At 37.0% G+C, this 17,670-nt stretch overlaps 1 protein-coding gene across 6 annotated transcripts in view; it reads right to left on the bottom strand.

The window, feature by feature from the left end:
• LOC138310490 (neurobeachin-like protein 1) overlaps positions 1-17,670 on the bottom strand; it is an 81,398-nt gene that overhangs the window by 2,843 nt on the left and 60,885 nt on the right. For 3 of the 6 annotated variants that reach the window (XM_069251725.1, XM_069251726.1, XM_069251730.1), the window contains 11 exons: positions 13,353-13,470; positions 9,252-9,349; positions 8,775-8,888; positions 7,239-7,328; positions 6,170-6,279; positions 5,715-5,887; positions 5,196-5,290; positions 4,600-4,716; positions 2,906-3,067; positions 2,348-2,496; positions 1,753-1,890 (listed from right to left, as the gene is read on the bottom strand). In XM_069251725.1, the coding sequence (XP_069107826.1) occupies positions 1,753-1,890; positions 2,348-2,496; positions 2,906-3,067; positions 4,600-4,716; positions 5,196-5,290; positions 5,715-5,887; positions 6,170-6,279; positions 7,239-7,328; positions 8,775-8,888; positions 9,252-9,349; positions 13,353-13,470 (1,364 nt within the window). Of the gene's footprint in view, positions 1-121; positions 1,891-2,347; positions 2,497-2,905; positions 3,068-4,599; positions 4,717-5,195; positions 5,291-5,714; positions 5,888-6,169; positions 6,280-7,238; positions 7,329-8,774; positions 8,889-9,251; positions 9,350-13,352; positions 13,471-17,670 lie in introns of those variants that run through there. The other 3 variants (XM_069251728.1, XM_069251729.1, XR_011206437.1) reach the window with 2 other exon arrangements.

Here is a 17,670-nt window from a genome sequence, read left to right as displayed (position 1 = left end):
AAAACATATTTACAGGTATACAGTCAAAAATGTGTTGACTTTATGAATAACATGAGACATATCACATATAGTTTGATAAAAGCACTTTTTTAACTATGATCACATTTTTTTATCATTTAAAAAAAAATAGGTAAATGCATTTATTTACAGTGTATTTTAAATCACAGATTGAAATAGATGAAAAGACATCTTTATAACTACAAAAGAGATGAGTAAATTTTAAATTTTACTGATATATCTACACTGTGAATCAATTATATTAACTTTACAAAGACATTTTTAAATGAGAGATGTTCATGCCTAACTCTTTCACCCCTGAAATTTCACAATGGACTGTTCTAGTCTTTGACTTGGATGAGTCTAAATGTGTCTTCAGGGGTAAATGTGTCTTCAGGGGTAAATGAGATAAATATGTAAATGCAAAAACCAAAGAGTATTTCTATAGTGTGATGATTATCAATACTAAATAATGAAGGATGTACTTAATTAAAAAAAAAATTATGGACAAAGAAATTTAACCCATTCTTTGCCTTATCCAAACTAATCTGGATAATTAGTTTAAATACATTGCAATTTATAATTAATATATAGCAGTGAGTATAGAAAATTTAAATGATCAAATAATCTTTTTTTTTTAAATTTTCACATGATTCAGAAATAATAATCCTGCGACATATTTACAAAACTGATTTTTTGACGACATTTTGTGTGCCATTGCCAGGATTATCTACAAGATTGTGTTCATATCTTTAATAGCAAAGAAGAATGTCTATTAACAATGGCATGACCTTGAAAAATGATTCTTTACTATTTTACATAGACATAAGATTATGGCATCTTTTATAATTATGAATCAAGCTTAAGTAGCAAAATAGTTATAAATTGAAATGACCATTTAATATTTTGAATATCATTAAATCGGCTAAAAAGGACACCTCTACTTAAAGGAAACCTATCTATAATGGACACTCATCTACCCCATTCATTACAATTTTCTATGTTAGTGACCTCTGTATAAAGGGCACCTGTCTATAAAGGACAGACTCATCAACCACATGGTGCAATTTACTACCAATATCCAATGTCATGTAATTGACCATTGTGAAAAGCACACAACAGTCATATCTATAAAAGACATTTTGCTATGTTTGTTTGTGTTCCTTTATACTGTATATCATTCACCTCTATATAAAGGATGCCTGTCTATAAAGGATATTGTGCTACGTCTGTTTGGTCTTTATAGACAGGTTTCACTGTATATTATTCACCCCTATATAAAAGACACCTGCTATTATTCACCCCTATACACAGGACACCTGTCTATTATTCACCTCTATATAAAGGACACCTGTCTATGAAGGATATTATGCTATGTCTGTTTGGTCTTCTTCATTGACAGATTTCACTGTATTTCGTACAAAAATACACTTCATTCAATGATTTTATTCAAAATACAATATTATTACTGCAGCTCTAAGTTAGTAAAGACAATTACATTATGCAGTCATCATGAATAATTCTTATAACAAATTGCATAAGAGGCACGCATATTTGTTTTTTGTGTCCTCAATTTTAAATTGACATAAATTAAGTAATCCAATCAAAATTGCCAATTTAACCACATATAACATCTTAAGAACCAAATTGATTCCATTGACTATGTGATCCAATCAAAATTTATTATTTAACCACATGACCTCATAAGAACCAATCATATCTGACGATTTGATCATGTGATATTCCTGTAATCACCTGAGGTCAGACTTGTTCTTGACACCAATAATAATTAGTTTTCCGTCCCGTAGACCAACAAGGATATGACTGCCGTTGGTTGTGATGGCGATACAGTGGATCGGGACGTGAAGAGGGAGAGATGTCAGTGTCTTCAATCTGCCGACATACAAAACGACGCTCAGTGTAGAACTAAGTACGACTTAAATGTTTATCAAAACGTATTATCAACTTGATCAATCGAAGCTTTTATTTTACTAGGTACTACAGTACAGTGGCTTTTAACAGATGTTATAACTGTAAATTTATACTAATTAAAAATAAAATAGACATAATTGTATTTCACTTTAAAGTTAATGATATTTTCCTATTATAATTATTTAATAATTATCAATAGTACAAAATTTAGAAATGACTAATATTTGATCTCTTAATTTGTAATTGTTGCCACAGTCTATTGTCATAGAAACAAAGTCTATTGTCATAGAAACAAAGGCTATTGTCATAGAAACAAAGTCTATTGTCATAGAAACAAATGAAATGAGAAATGCTGTATTTCAATACAAAGGAGTTATAACGTAGTTACAGAAGTGTGAGATTTGAAAGATTTACTCACGCAAAAATCTCCAGCACACTAAGGTTACCCTGTGTATCACCGGTGATGAGATGTTCACCCGACACAATCATGTGACCAAGGCCATAGGTCAACTTCTCCGCGAATAAGTGCTTGCCGTTGATTGAGTAGAGATGAATGGAAAATCTCTCCTACAAATAGTTATTTAATTTCTGAAACATCTAGTAACAGTATAAAGAGTATATATATAATATATAGGTTAGCCTGAAATCCCCTATATTTAACATGCTAGTTACATAGATTGTTTGAATTCATGATCTGAATTTTTTATGTACTAATCAAGGATTAAAACAAATTAATTACTTGGAGCTTTTTTATTTATTTAGTTCCATAATTTATTTTCATAAAAAATGATGTTTCTACTACAGCAGAAAAAAACCCAGTTAGATGTCTTAATTAGAAAATATTGTTCACGAATGCTTGACAAAAGCATTCATGAAAGGTCAAATTTTGGGCCTTGAATGGCATTAACTTTGGACCTCGAGTGGCCTTACATTTGAGCCCCGCGTGGCCTTACCTTTAGGCCTCAAGTGGCCTTACCTTTGGGTCTATGGGGAATGTTTCGTGGCAGTACAAGGCTATATGGCCAGTCTCGTCCACCACTACCATAGGTATGTTGAGGGTGTAGCCGGTCAAGCATGGCGGCCGTAGTGTCCTCATGTAGTGACCATTCCTCACCGTGTGGACTATCACAGTACCATCCTAAACACAAGAATGATTTATTTGAAGCTGTCTGTATAATTGAAGCTCTGTTTCTAGAATTGGCCAAAAAAGTAATGTCTGTCATACATAATGCTTCAGTAAACAAACTCAGAATGAGAAAACAGGCCATGATGGACAGTGTAGTTGTCTAACATAGCCATATAATTGACGAGAAAACATAGAGTTACCTCCCTTCGGTATAAAAATCCTTAACAAAACATTTTAAAATATATATAGCAGCTTAACTTTATATTGATCAAAAGAAACCTATCAGGGAGTGGTATCTGAGCGATTTAAATATTCTGACATATTACCACACACCCTCATTCTATAGGTTGCCAGTTTGAATCCCATGTGCAGAAGTTACCAGGTACTGAATGCTGGTCAATGTTTTTTGTCCGAGTACTCAGACTTTCCTCAACCAACAAAACTGGCTCAACCTTAAATGGCCCTGATTGTTAATGAGGCTCTATGTAAAGTATCTACAGACTGAAGTATACAACTCCATGGTAACGTCACATTGATAATGTGACCTTCTCAAAGCTACGTAAAGTATCTACAGACTGAAGTATACAACTCCATGGTAACGTCACATTGATAATGTGACCTTCTCAAAGCTACGTAAAGTATCTACAGACTGAAGTATACAACTCCATGGTAACGTCACATTGATAATGTGACCTTCTCAAAGCTACGTAAAGTATCTACAGACTGATGCTACGTAAAGTATCTACAGACTGAAGTATACAACTCCATGGTAACGTCACCTTGATAATGTGACCTTCTCAAAGCTACGTAAAAGTATCTACAGACTGAAGTATACAAACTCCATGGTAACGTCACCTTGATAATGTGACCTTCTCAAAGCTACGTAAAGTATCTACAGACTGAAGTATACAACTCCATGGTAACGTCACATTGATAATGTGACCTTCTCAAAGCTACGTAAAGTATCTACAGACTGAAGTATACAACTCCATGGTAACGTCACCTTGATAATGTGACCTTCTCAAAGCTACGTAAAGTATCTACAGACTGAAGTATACAACTCCATGGTAACGTCACATTGATAATGTGACCTTCTCAAAGCTACGTAAAGTATCTACAGACTGAAGTATACAACTCCATGGTAACGTCACATTGATAATGTGACCTTCTCAAAGCTACGTAAAGTATCTACAGACTGAAGTATACAACTCCATGGTAACGTCACATTGATAATGTGACCTTCTCAAAGCTACGTAAAGTATCTACAGACTGAAGTATACAACTCCATGGTAACGTCACATTGATAATGTGACCTTCTCAAAGCTACGTAAAGTATCTACAGACTGAAGTATACACCTCCATGGTAACGTCACATTGATAATGTGACCTTCTCAAAGCTACGTAAAGTATCTACAGACTGAAGTATACAACTCCATGGTAACGTCACATTGATAATGTGACCTTCTCAAAGCTAATTAAAGTGTCTACAGACTGAAGTATACAACTCCATGGTAACATCACATTGATACTTTGTGGATTCTTACTTTTGCTGCGGATACCGCCATGTCTAACTCAGTTGATATGTGGACGGCAGTGACCTCTGCATCGTGGCCGTAAAGTGTCTGCAGCGGGTTAGGTTTTATACCTGTGCTAACTCCACCCTATAATGGAGAAAACACAAGCTTACTGTCAACAAGGAAATTTATGCTTATTTTGCTAAAGATGTTTTAGTGCAAAAATTCCCATACATGTAATATTTTTTGAACATAAATTATATTGATAAAAGAATGAAGGTATATCTGTCGTTGATATAAAAAGCTTGCAAATTACACTTGTGGAAAATATTCACTTTAATTTACAGTATTACAATAAACAAATGTTTATTCCCAAAGGTGTATGTGACAAATTTTTCAAAATATGCCTAGTTCCTTATGCAGAAAAAACTATCAAACTAAAATGTTGGTTAAAACATATTTTCCATAAAATTCCATTTAAAATTGCTTTCAGTCTTTTTAGACATGAAATGCACAAATACACCTGAATTATAATTATGGTTTTTTTTTCAGACAATAATATTTTGGTAAAACAAGTTTAGCATGTACAATATGTAGGTAACCAAGCAGGTAAGAGTTCTGATTACCTGTTGTTGTATCTGCCAGATCATACAGGTCGTGTCTCGGGACCCCGTCATCAGGTGACTGCCACAGTAGTCCAGGGCCAAACATGTCACTATGTCTGAACAAATAGTAGAAAGTGATCAATATAAAATAGTAGAAAGGTATCAATACAGAATGGTAGAAAGGTATAAATACACAGAATGGTAGAAAGGTATAAATACACAGAATGGTAGAAAGGTATAAATACACAGAATGGTAGAAAGGTATAAAAACACAGCATGGTAGAAAGTCACAATGTCTGACCAAATACAGACTGGTAGAAAGTCACAATGTCCGACCAAATACAGTCTGGTAGAAAGTTATAATGATTGAAAACAAAACGATGGAAAGTTATGACTGATCAAAGAAGAACAATAGAAAGTTATAATACAGTATGACATCAGATATATTAGGGGAGATAAAAACATGAAGACACAGCAACACTAACATAGCTCAGGTTCACACAAAATTAAAATGTAAATATGGCGAAATGGTTGACCTACCTATGTGCCTGACGATATGGTTGACCTTTTTGCCCTTGCCAAGGTTATACACCTGTAGACTGTTGTCCCAGTGACCTCCACTGAACAGCAGCTTGGCATCGTGGGATACTACAAACACTTTAGCTTCCACTTTTACTCCTGGGGCAAATGGTCCACCAACTCTCCGTTTCACCCTGAAATTAAATGATACCACATGTCTACAAATACCAAGTATTCTTTTTAATATAAGTTTTCAGTTTAAAGACCCATGAGGTGCAATTTCAATGTATACATTTTACCTTTGGGCAATCTACATTTTCCTAAATCCTTGAATGCAACTGCTAGAATGGAAGAAACAAAGCAAAGCAAACCAAAAACATTTTAGGAAAATTTATGATTTCTTTTTAAAAACTTCGTAAAATTGAAGAAAGTTTACGATAAATATTGGAAAAAAAAAAAATCTTTCATTTACTAACTTTGAGTTTGCAATAGCTGGATCTTTGTCGAAAGTGAAGTAGTTAGAGATGGATTTGTCATATGGTAGCCAGCCATGCAATCCCACAATTCCCTCCTCAGACACCGTCACCTGGAACCACAAATATATATTTCTAGATTGAATAATAACTCTACTAACTCTTTGCTGTGCTAAAAGAAATTAAAACTATTTGTTTAGTACTACTAACATTAATTCTGAAATTCTTCCTAATAGAACCCCCTAACCCAATAAGTAAAATCTTGAACTCTTAGTCTCATCTATTGAGTCACCAAATCTGATTAATCTTCTTTCTACCACAATAGGCGGTGTTATTAAACTCTCAGGGTATCAAATAAACGATGCAGCTGTTGATTAACAATTTGTTTATACCACACGTGGTATAAACTCTGTACGCATTCTGATTGGCTGACACGATGAACTTTGACCGAACTACGTCTTTCTCGGTGTCGTGTCTTCATTTGTCAACGTCATCAATAATCGAGTGACGTCATGCTATGCTGTGATCGCTGCTTGGCGCCAAAACTGCTGTTGGATAGCGTACTTATCCTCGTCGTATTTTTATCGGCCAAAAGCGGATAATTGTGGTAGAAACAGGTCACACGACTCGTGGTTGTTGCATATAGAATTTATTCCACACTCGTAAGTTATTTTTTAAAAGTTACAAAAGACACTCGCTAAAGCTCGTATCTTTTGTAACTTTTAAAAAATAACTCACTCGTGTGGAATAAATTCCATATCCAACAACCACTCGTTGTGTAACCTCTATGTCCTGATCAAGAGAATCTTCAACTCTCATCATTAGAATATCCAAATCTGGTCAGAGGAATCTACTCTGATCATAAGAATATCCAAATCTAGTCAATATAATTGAATTAATTCTGATCAGTAGAATCTTTAACATTGTTTTACAGATTGTAATGTTCTACTCTTATCAATACAATCTTCAGCTTTGCTAACAGAAATTCCCACTCAGTAGAATATAAAAGCTACTCAGTAAATTCTTCCCCTTAGTCCTATTGGCTGGTTCAACCCCTAATCCACCCACTCACCATGGTATCAGGCATGCCGTGTTGAATGATGGAGCGCGCCTGATTTCTGGGGACACTGATATATACAAGAGGATCAGTTTCCATGGAAACCTGATAAATAATAATTAAACAACACATTATTATACACAAATGTATTTGGTAATCTCCATCACAATGAAATCTTACTCGACATATATAGAAGTCTCAAATCTTAATTATACAAAAAATGTTTAACCCTCCTTTCTTTTTATGAATTAAAATCATTTATTGAAGGAATAGCATTCAATTTTTTTTTTTTTTATTTAATTGTTAAGGTTGTATTCTTCTGAGGTTTCAGTCCCGTTCAAGTCTCGTTTCGACAAAGATCAAAGAAGTTAAAATGAGATTTTCAAATACAATCTATCAATATATGTAGCAAGTTGCCAGTTGCAAATTTTGTCAAAATATTACCTTTCAATTTTCAGTAGAATTTTTTTTATGCAGGGGTTTTAAGAAATGGCCCATTTGGCAGCCATTTTGAAATTGTGTCTTTTTCGCTTTGAGTAAAGCCAAGTTTTACCATTTTTTACTGAAATTGTTTTTACTTAAATCATCACTGCGCCAGCATATCTAGCTGTATCAAACTAATTTTTGCTGTAAATCTTTAATTAGGTTCATGGTAATTAAAATATTGAGCGTTAATGTGTGAAATGATACACTTTTGTCACTTTATTTTCACATTTAATGGTAATTTGAGCACTTTTCTTTTTTACTCTAAAATATTGGATAATAATAAATATTCGATGGTGCTAAAAGTAAGTACACAGACCCCCCATTTTTCTGCCTGATTTAGAAAGACCAACTCTTTCTTTATTGATATGCAAAATATTAACAAAATTTTAATTCCAGAACTTTTTCTGTAAAGGGTTAAATTTGGCAAAAATGGTTGAAAATGGTGCATTTTGTAGCTCAAAATTAAAGGGTAGGGGTAGCATATGTTGTCTGAGAAAAATATAAGTCTTATTAATCAAAACTGGTATATTTTTGAAGAAGACCACTAGGAAGTAAATTCTACAAACATCCATACATATCAAACACCCCATTAAGAAATTATTGCTTTAATCTCTTGCGTAGATTTTCAAAATGGCAAAATTCCCATAAAATCAAATATTTTGTCAACTAGGTATCTTTGAGTGACAATGGCTCAAAAATGAGCACACGGACATGTTTTTTCTTCCATTTTTTTATGGTATGAACTCCAATTTCAAAAAATCTATATGAGAAAAAAGTTTAATACAAGAAAATTTTGACTTCTCAGAGGAGTACATCCTTAATTTAATCAGTTTATTATAAGTAACTGAAAAAGTATTATCAAACAATCACTCAATGTACATAAAATTATATTTACTTTAACTTTTTGAATATTTTTTTCATCAAACTGAATGCAAATTTGCTTTTTAAATATGCTTGACTTCCAACACACAAAATACTTATTATTTCAATATTTAAGTATCTGTTTTGGTATGGCTGGTCATTTTAATTTTTATAATTGTGATGAGCACATTAATTTACACCCACCTCCACAAAGAACACTTTGAGTTGATTGAGGAAGAGGAAAACATTTAGAGCTTTGTCTAATTTAATGGACTTGGCGACCATTTCATCAAAGCTCATCCTCCTAGGGTGAGGCTCCTGTTGATCAAAAACAAAAAAATTTACCTAACATTTCAACCAATCAAAATTTACCTGACATTTCAACCAATCAAATTCACATCTGACATTTCAACCAATCAATATGACATTTCAACCAATCAAATCCACCTCTGACATTTCAACCATTCAGATAAACCTAACATTTCATCCAATCAAATAAACCTAAAATTTCAGCCAATCAAATTCACCTGATAATAACTTGTCTCAAAGATAAAAGGTATATGCATGTTTCAAAAGATGACTGATATTTTTCTGCCACATCTTACATTACGGTTCACTGATAAGTGCCCTCACCCTTTGTTATAATTTTAAGCGCCCTTGGTACAGTGAATACGATATTACCTTTAGAAGTTGGCAGGGTGTCTGGCCAAAGTTGTTGATCATTCCTTCTAATGCCTTCCTCTCACGCTCATCTTTGATGGCATCAAGATCAACGGCGCCTGAATAACCAATACATTGCTCACATGTACACTCAAATCAGCATGCACAATGGCAACACATCTAACATCATATCTAACAATCTGTTGAAAAGGATAAAAGGATTGATGATGCAAAATTACAATCATAGTGACTCTTCTTACAGTTTTGATCTAATACAACTAACAATGTGTTAGTTAGTGTTTCTTATAATTCAGCTATCTTCGTAGGTACAGTAGTAAAAGACATTAAGATAGTCACTATAATTGAGTTACCTTCGTAGGTACAGTTGTAGAAGAATTAAGTCTATAATTGAGTTACCTTCGTAGGTACAGTAGTAGAAGATATTAAGACTATAATTGTGTTACCTTCGTAAGTACAGTAGTAGACGACATTAAGACTATAATTGAGTTACCTTCGTAGGTACAGTAGTAGAAGACATTAAGACTATAATTGTGTTACCTTCGTAAGTACAGTAGTAGAAGATATTAAGACTATAATTGTGTTACCTTCGTAAGTACAGTAGTAGAAGACATTAAGACTATAATTGAGTTACCTTCGTAGGTACAGTAGTAGAAGACATTAAGACTATAATTGAGTTACCTTCGCAGGTAAAGTTGTAGAAGACATTAAGACTATAATTGAGTTAACTTCGTAGGTACAGTAGTAGAAGACATTAAGACTATAATTGAGTTCCTTTCGTAGGTACAGTAGTAGAAGACATTAAGACTATAATTGAGTTCCTTTCGTAGGTACAGTAGTAGAAGACATTAAGACTATAATTGAGTTCCTTTCGTAGGTACAGTAGTAGAAGACATTAAGACTATAATTGAGTTCCTTTCGTAGGTACAGTAGTAGAAGACATTAAGACTATAATTGAGTTACCTTCGTAGGTACAGTAGTAGAAGACATTAAGACTATAATTGAGTTACCTTCGTAGGTACAGTAGTAGAAGACATTAAGACTATAATTGAGTTCCTTTCGTAGGTACAGTAGTAGAAGACATTAAGACTATAATTGAGTTACCTTCGTAGGTACAGTAGTAGAAGACATTAAGACTATAATTGAGTTACCTTCGTAGGTACAGTAGTAGAAGACATTAAGACTATAATTGAGTTCCTTTCGTAGGTACAGTAGTAGAAGACGTTAAGACTATAATTGAGTTCCTTTCGTAGGTACAGTAGTAGAAGACATTAAGACTATAATTGAGTTACCTTCGTAGGTACAATAGTAGAAGACATTAAGACTATAATTGAGTTCCTTTCGTAGGTACAGTAGTAGAAGACATTAAGACTATAATTGAGTTACCTTCGTAGGTACAGTAGTAGAAGACATTAAGACTATAATTGAGTTCCTTTCGTAGGTACAGTAGTAGAAGACATTAAGACTATAATTGAGTTCCTTTCGTAGGTACAATAGTAGAAGACATTAAGACTATAATTGAGTTCCTTTCGTAGGTACAGTAGTAGAAGACATTAAGACTATAATTGAGTTCCTTTCGTAGGTACAGTAGTAGAAGACATTAAGACTATAATTGAGTTACCTTCGTAGGTACAATAGTAAAAGACATTAAGACTATAATTGAGTTACCTTCGTAGGTACAGTAGTAGAAGACATTAAGACTATAATTGAGTTCCTTTCGTAGGTACAATAGTAGAAGACATTAAGACTATAATTGAGTTCCTTTCGTAGGTACAGTAGTAGAAGACATTAAGACTATAATTGAGTTCCTTTCGTAGGTACAGTAGTAGAAGACATTAAGACTATAATTGAGTTCCTTTCGTAGGTACAGTAGTAGAAGACATTAAGACTATAATTGAGTTCCTTTCGTAGGTACAATAGTAGAAGACATTAAGACTATAATTGAGTTCCTTTCGTAGGTACAGTAGTAGAAGACATTAAGACTATAATTGTGTTACCTTCGTAGGTACAGTAGTAGAAGACATTAAGACTATAATTGAGTTCCTTTCGTAGGTACAGTAGTAGAAGACATTAAGTAGAGTTAACTTCGTAGTACAGTAGTAGAAGACGTTAAGACTATAATTGAGTTCCTTTCGTAGGTACAGTAGTAGAAGATATTAAGACTATAATTGTGTTACCTTCGTAAGTACAGTAGTAGACGACATTAAGACTATAATTGAGTTCCTTTCGTAGGTACAATAGTAGAAGACATTAAGACTATAATTGAGTTACCTTCGTAGGTACAGTAGTAGAAGACATTAAGACTATAATTGAGTTCCTTTCGTAGGTACAGTAGTAGAAGACATTAAGACTATAATTGAGTTCCTTTCGTAGGTACAATAGTAGAAGACGTTAAGACTATAATTGAGTTCCTTTCGTAGGTACAGTAGTAGAAGACATTAAGACTATAATTGAGTTCCTTTCGTAGGTACAGTAGTAGAAGACATTAAGACTATAATTGAGTTCCTTTCGTAGGTACAGTAGTAGAAGACATTAAGACTATAATTGAGTTCCTTTCGTAGGTACAGTAGTAGAAGACATTAAGACTATAATTGAGTTAACTTCGTAGGTACAGTAGTAGAAGACATTAAGACTATAATTGAGTTCCTTTCGTAGGTACAGTAGTAGAAGACATTAAGACTATAATTGAGTTCCTTTCGTAGGTACAGTAGTAGAAGACATTAAGACTATAATTGAGTTCCTTTCGTAGGTACAGTAGTAGAAGACATTAAGACTATAATTGAGTTCCTTTCGTAGGTACAGTAGTAGAAGATATTAAGACTATAATTGAGTTAACTTCGTAGGTACAGTAGTAGAAGACATTAAGACTATAATTGAGTTCCTTTCGTAGGTACAGTAGTAGAAGACATTAAGACTATAATTGAGTTCCTTTCGTAGGTACAGTAGTAGAAGACATTAAGACTATAATTGAGTTACCTTCGTAGGTACAGTAGTAGAAGACATTAAGACTATAATTGAGTTACCTTCGTAGGTACAGTAGTAGAAGACATTAAGACTATAATTGAGTTACCTTCGTAGGTACAGTAGTAGAAGACATTAAGACTATAATTGTGTTACCTTCGTAAGTACAGTAGTAGACGACATTAAGACTATAATTGAGTTACCTTCGTAGGTACAGTTGTAGAAGACATTAAGACTATAATTGTGTTACCTTCGTAAGTACAGTAGTAGAAGACATTAAGACTATAATTGAGTTAACTTCGTAGGTACAGTAGTAGAAGACATTAAGACTATAATTGAGTTAACTTCGTAGGTACAGTAGTAGAAGACATTAAGACTATAATTGAGTTACCTTCGTAGGTACAGTAGTAGAAGACATTAAGACTATAATTGAGTTACCTTCGTAAGTACAGTAGTAGACGACATTAAGACTATAATTGAGTTAACTTCGTAGGTACAGTAGTAGAAGACGTTAAGACTATAATTGAGTTCCTTTCGTAGGTACAATAGTAGAAGACATTAAGACTATAATTGAGTTACCTTCGCAGGTAAAGTTGTAGAAGACATTAAGACTATAATTGAGTTAACTTCGTAGGTACAGTAGTAGAAGACATTAAGACTATAATTGAGTTACCTTCGTAGGTACAGTAGTAGAAGACATTAAGACTATAATTGAGTTCCTTTCGCAGGTAAAGTTGTAGAAGACATTAAGTCTATAATTGAGTTACCTTCGTAGGTACAGTTGTAGAAGACATTAAGACTATAATTGAGTTACCTTCGTAGGTACAGTAGTAGAAGACATTAAGACTATAATTGAGTTCCTTTCGTAGGTACAGTAGTAGAAGACATTAAGACTATAATTGAGTTACCTTCGCAGGTAAAGTTGTAGAAGACATTAAGACTATAATTGAGTTAACTTCGTAGGTACAGTAGTAGAAGACATTAAGACTATAATTGAGTTAACTTCGTAGGTACAGTAGTAGAAGACATTAAGACTATAATTGAGTTCCTTTCGTAGGTACAGTAGTAGAAGACATTAAGACTATAATTGAGTTCCTTTCGTAAGTACAGTAGTAAAAGACATTAAGACTATAATTGAGTTACCTTCGTAGGTACAGTAGTAGAAGACATTAAGAGCCTCGGCAGCTGCAGGACCTTTCTGTTTGTGTCCAAATATCAGATCAATCCACTGATGTAGGTTACTGGAAACATGCTCACACTCCTGATACAATAAAAGTAAATATTGTGACAGTCATAAATATCACGTCCTATATAAAAGTCTTATCATTAATACTGCTATCAAATTCCGCGCTTCCATTTCACAAGTTTACAAAGACTAACATTAATTTTGCTGTTTAAAAAATTGAAAGGAAATTCATATCAATGTAAGAAATGTAGATATTAATTGTCTGAGAAAAATTTTAAATTTGTGATTTTACATGCATTGTGAAATTCATGAAAGTAGTTGCTTTACAGTAACTTATTTCAGAAAGTCTGACACATAAATGTTTGTAGCCATTAAAGCCTAAATTAAAGGTTTGCCAACAGTCCTCACTTACCAAATCCATGACAACAGTCCCCCACTCACCAAATCCATGACAACAGTCCCCACTCACCAAATCCATGACAACAGTCCCCACTCACCAAATCCATGACAACACTCCCGACTCACCAAATCCATGGCAACAGTCCCCACTCACCAAATCCATGATAACAGTCCTCACTTACCAAATCCATGACAACAGTCCCCCACTCACCAAATCCATGACAACAGTCCCCACTCATCAAATCCATGCAACACTCCCCACTCACCAAATCCATGACAACACTCCCCACTCATCAAATCCATGACAACAGTCCTCACCAAATCCATGACAACAGTCCCCCACTCACCAAATCCATGACAACACTCCCCCACTCACCAAATCCATGACAACACTCCCCACTCACCAAATCCATGACAACAGTCCCCCACTCACCAAATCCATGACAACAGTCCCCACTCACCAAATCCATGACAACACTCCCCACTCACCAAATCCATGACAACACTCCCCACTCACCAAATCCATGACAACACTCCCCACTCACCAAATCCATGACAACAGTCCCCACTCACCAAATCCATGATAACAGTCCTCACTTACCAAATCCATGACAACAGTCCCCCACTCACCAAATCCATGACAACACTCCCCACTCATCATCAAATCCATGACAACAGTCCTCACCAAATCCATGACAACACTCCCCACTCACCAAATCCATGACAACAGTCCCCACTCACCAAATCCATGATAACAGTCCTCACTTACCAAATCCATGACAACAGTCCCCCACTCACCAAATCCATGACAACACTCCCCACTCACCAAATCCATGACAACACCCCCCCACCAAATCCATGACAACACTCCTCACCAAATCCATGACAACAGTCCCCCACTCACCAAATCCATGACAACAGTCCCCACTCACCAAATCCATGATAATCCACCCACCATCTCCCAAATCCATGACAACATCCCCACTCACCAAATCCATGACAACACTCCCCACTCACCAAATCCATGACAACACTCCCCACTCACCAAATCCATGACAACACTCCCCACTCACCAAATCCATGACAACAGTCCCCACTCACCAAATCCAGTCCACAATCCGACAAAATCCATGACAACAGTCCCCACTCACCAAATCCATGACAACAGTCCCCACTCACCAATCCATGACCACTCCCCACTCACCAAATCCATGACAACACTCCCCACTCACCAAATCCATGACAACACTCACCAAATCCATGGCAACAGTCCCCACTCACCAAATCCATGACAACAGTCCCCACTCACCAAATCCATGACAACAGTCCCCACTCACCAAATCCATGACATAGTCCCCACTCACCAAATCCATGACAACACTCCCCACTCACCAAATCCATGACAACACTCCCCACTCACCAAAATCCATGACAACACTCCCCACTCACCAAATCCATGACAACAGTCCCCACTCACCAAATCCATGACAACACTCCCCACTCACCAAATCCATGACAACACTCCCCACTCACCAAATCCATGACAACAGTCCCCACTCACCAAATCCATGACAACAGTCCCCACTCACCAAATCCATGACAACACTCCCCACTCACCAAATCCATGACAACACATCCCACTACCAAATCCATGACAACACTCCCCACTCACCAAATCCATGACAACACTCCCCACACTCACCAAATCCATGACAACACTCCCCACTCACCAAATCCATGACAACACTCCCCACTCACCAAATCCATGACAACACTCCCCCACTCACCAAATCCATGACAACACTCCCCACTCACCAAATCCATGACAACACTCCCCACTCACCAAATCCATGCACACCCACTCAACATCCATGACAACCCCCACTCACCAAATCCATGACAACACATCCCCACTCACCAAATCCATGACAACACTCCCCACTCACCAAATCCATGACAACACTCCCCACTCACCAAATCCATGACAACACTCCCCACTCACCAAATCCATGACAACACTCCCCACTCACCAAATCCATGACAACACTCCCCCACTCACCAAATCCATGACAACACTCCCACTCACCAAATCCATGACAACAGTCCCCACTCACCAAATCCATGACAACACTCCCCACTCACCAAATCCATGACAACACTCCCCACTCACCAAATCCATGACAACAGTCCCCACTCACCAAATCCATGACAACAGTCCCCACTCACCAAATCCATGACAACACTCCCCACTCACCAAATCCATGACAATACTCCCCACTCACCAAATCCATGACAACACTCCCCACTCACCAAATCCATGACAACACTCCCCACTCACCAAATCCATGACAACAATCCCACTCACCAAATCCATGACAACAGTCCCCCACTCACCAAATCCATGACAACACTCCCCACTCACCAAATCCATGACAACACTCCCCACTCACCAAATCCATGACAACAGTCCCCACTCACCAAATCCATGACAACAGTCCCCACTCACCAAATCCATGACAACAGTCCCCCACTCACCAAATCCATGACAACAGTCCTCACCAAATCCATGACAACAGTCCCCCACTCACCAAATCCATGACAACACTCCCCACTCACCAAATCCATGACAACAGTCCCCACTCACCAAATCCATGACAACAGTCCCCCACTCACCAAATCCATGACAACACTCCCCACTCACCAAATCCATGACAACACTCCCCACTCACCAAATCCATGACAACAGTCCCCCACTCACCAAATCCATGACAACAGTCCCCACTCACCAAATCCATGACAACAGTCCCCACTCACCAAATCCATGACAACACTCCCCACTCACCAAATCCATGACAACAGTCCCCCACTCACCAAATCCATGACAACAGTCCCCACTCACCAAATCCATGACAACACTCCCCACTCACCAAATCCATGACAACACTCCCCACTCACCAAATCCATGACAACAGTCCCCACTCACCAAATCCATGACAACACTCCCCACTCACCAAATCCATGACAACACTCCCCACTCACCAAATCCATGACAACACTCCTCACTCACCAAATCCATGACAACAGTCCCCACTCACCAAATCCATGACAACAGTCCCCACTCACCAAATCCATGACAACAGTCCCCACTCACCAAATCCATGACAACACTCCCCACTCACCAAATCCATGACAACAGTCCCCCACTCACCAAATCCATGACAACAGTCCCCCACTCACCAAATCCATGACAACACTCCCCACTCACCAAATCCATGACAACACTCCCCACTCACCAAATCCATGACAACACTCCCACTCACCAAATCCATGACAACAGTCCCCACTCACCAAATCCATGATAACAGTCCCCACTCACCAAATCCATGACAACAGTCCCCACTCACCAAATCCATGACAACAGTCCCCACTCACCAAATCCATGACAACACTCCCCACTCACCAAATCCATGACAACACTCACCCACTCACTCACCAAATCCATGACAACACTCCCCACTCACCAAATCCATGACAACACTCCCCACTCACCAAATCCATGACAACACTCCCCACTCACCAAATCCATGACAACACTCCCCACTCACCAAATCCATGACAACAGTCCCCCACTCACCAAATCCATGACAACACTCCCCACTCACCAAATCCATGACAACACTCCCCATCACTCACCAAATCCATGACAACACTCCCCACTCACCAAATCCATGACAACACTCCCCACTCACCAAATCCATGACAACACTCCCCACTCACCAAATCCATGACAACACTCCCCCACTCACCAAATCCATGACAACACTCCCCCCACTCACCAAATCCATGACAACACTCCCCACTCACCAAATCCATGAC

The sequence above is a fragment of the Argopecten irradians genome, chromosome 16 (genome assembly GCF_041381155.1).
Source record: "Argopecten irradians isolate NY chromosome 16, Ai_NY, whole genome shotgun sequence".
In the NCBI taxonomy this organism is placed as follows: domain Eukaryota; kingdom Metazoa; phylum Mollusca; class Bivalvia; order Pectinida; family Pectinidae; genus Argopecten; species Argopecten irradians.
The sequence above is the reverse complement of the archived record's forward strand: the minus strand, read 5'-3'. Positions and strand labels throughout refer to the sequence as shown.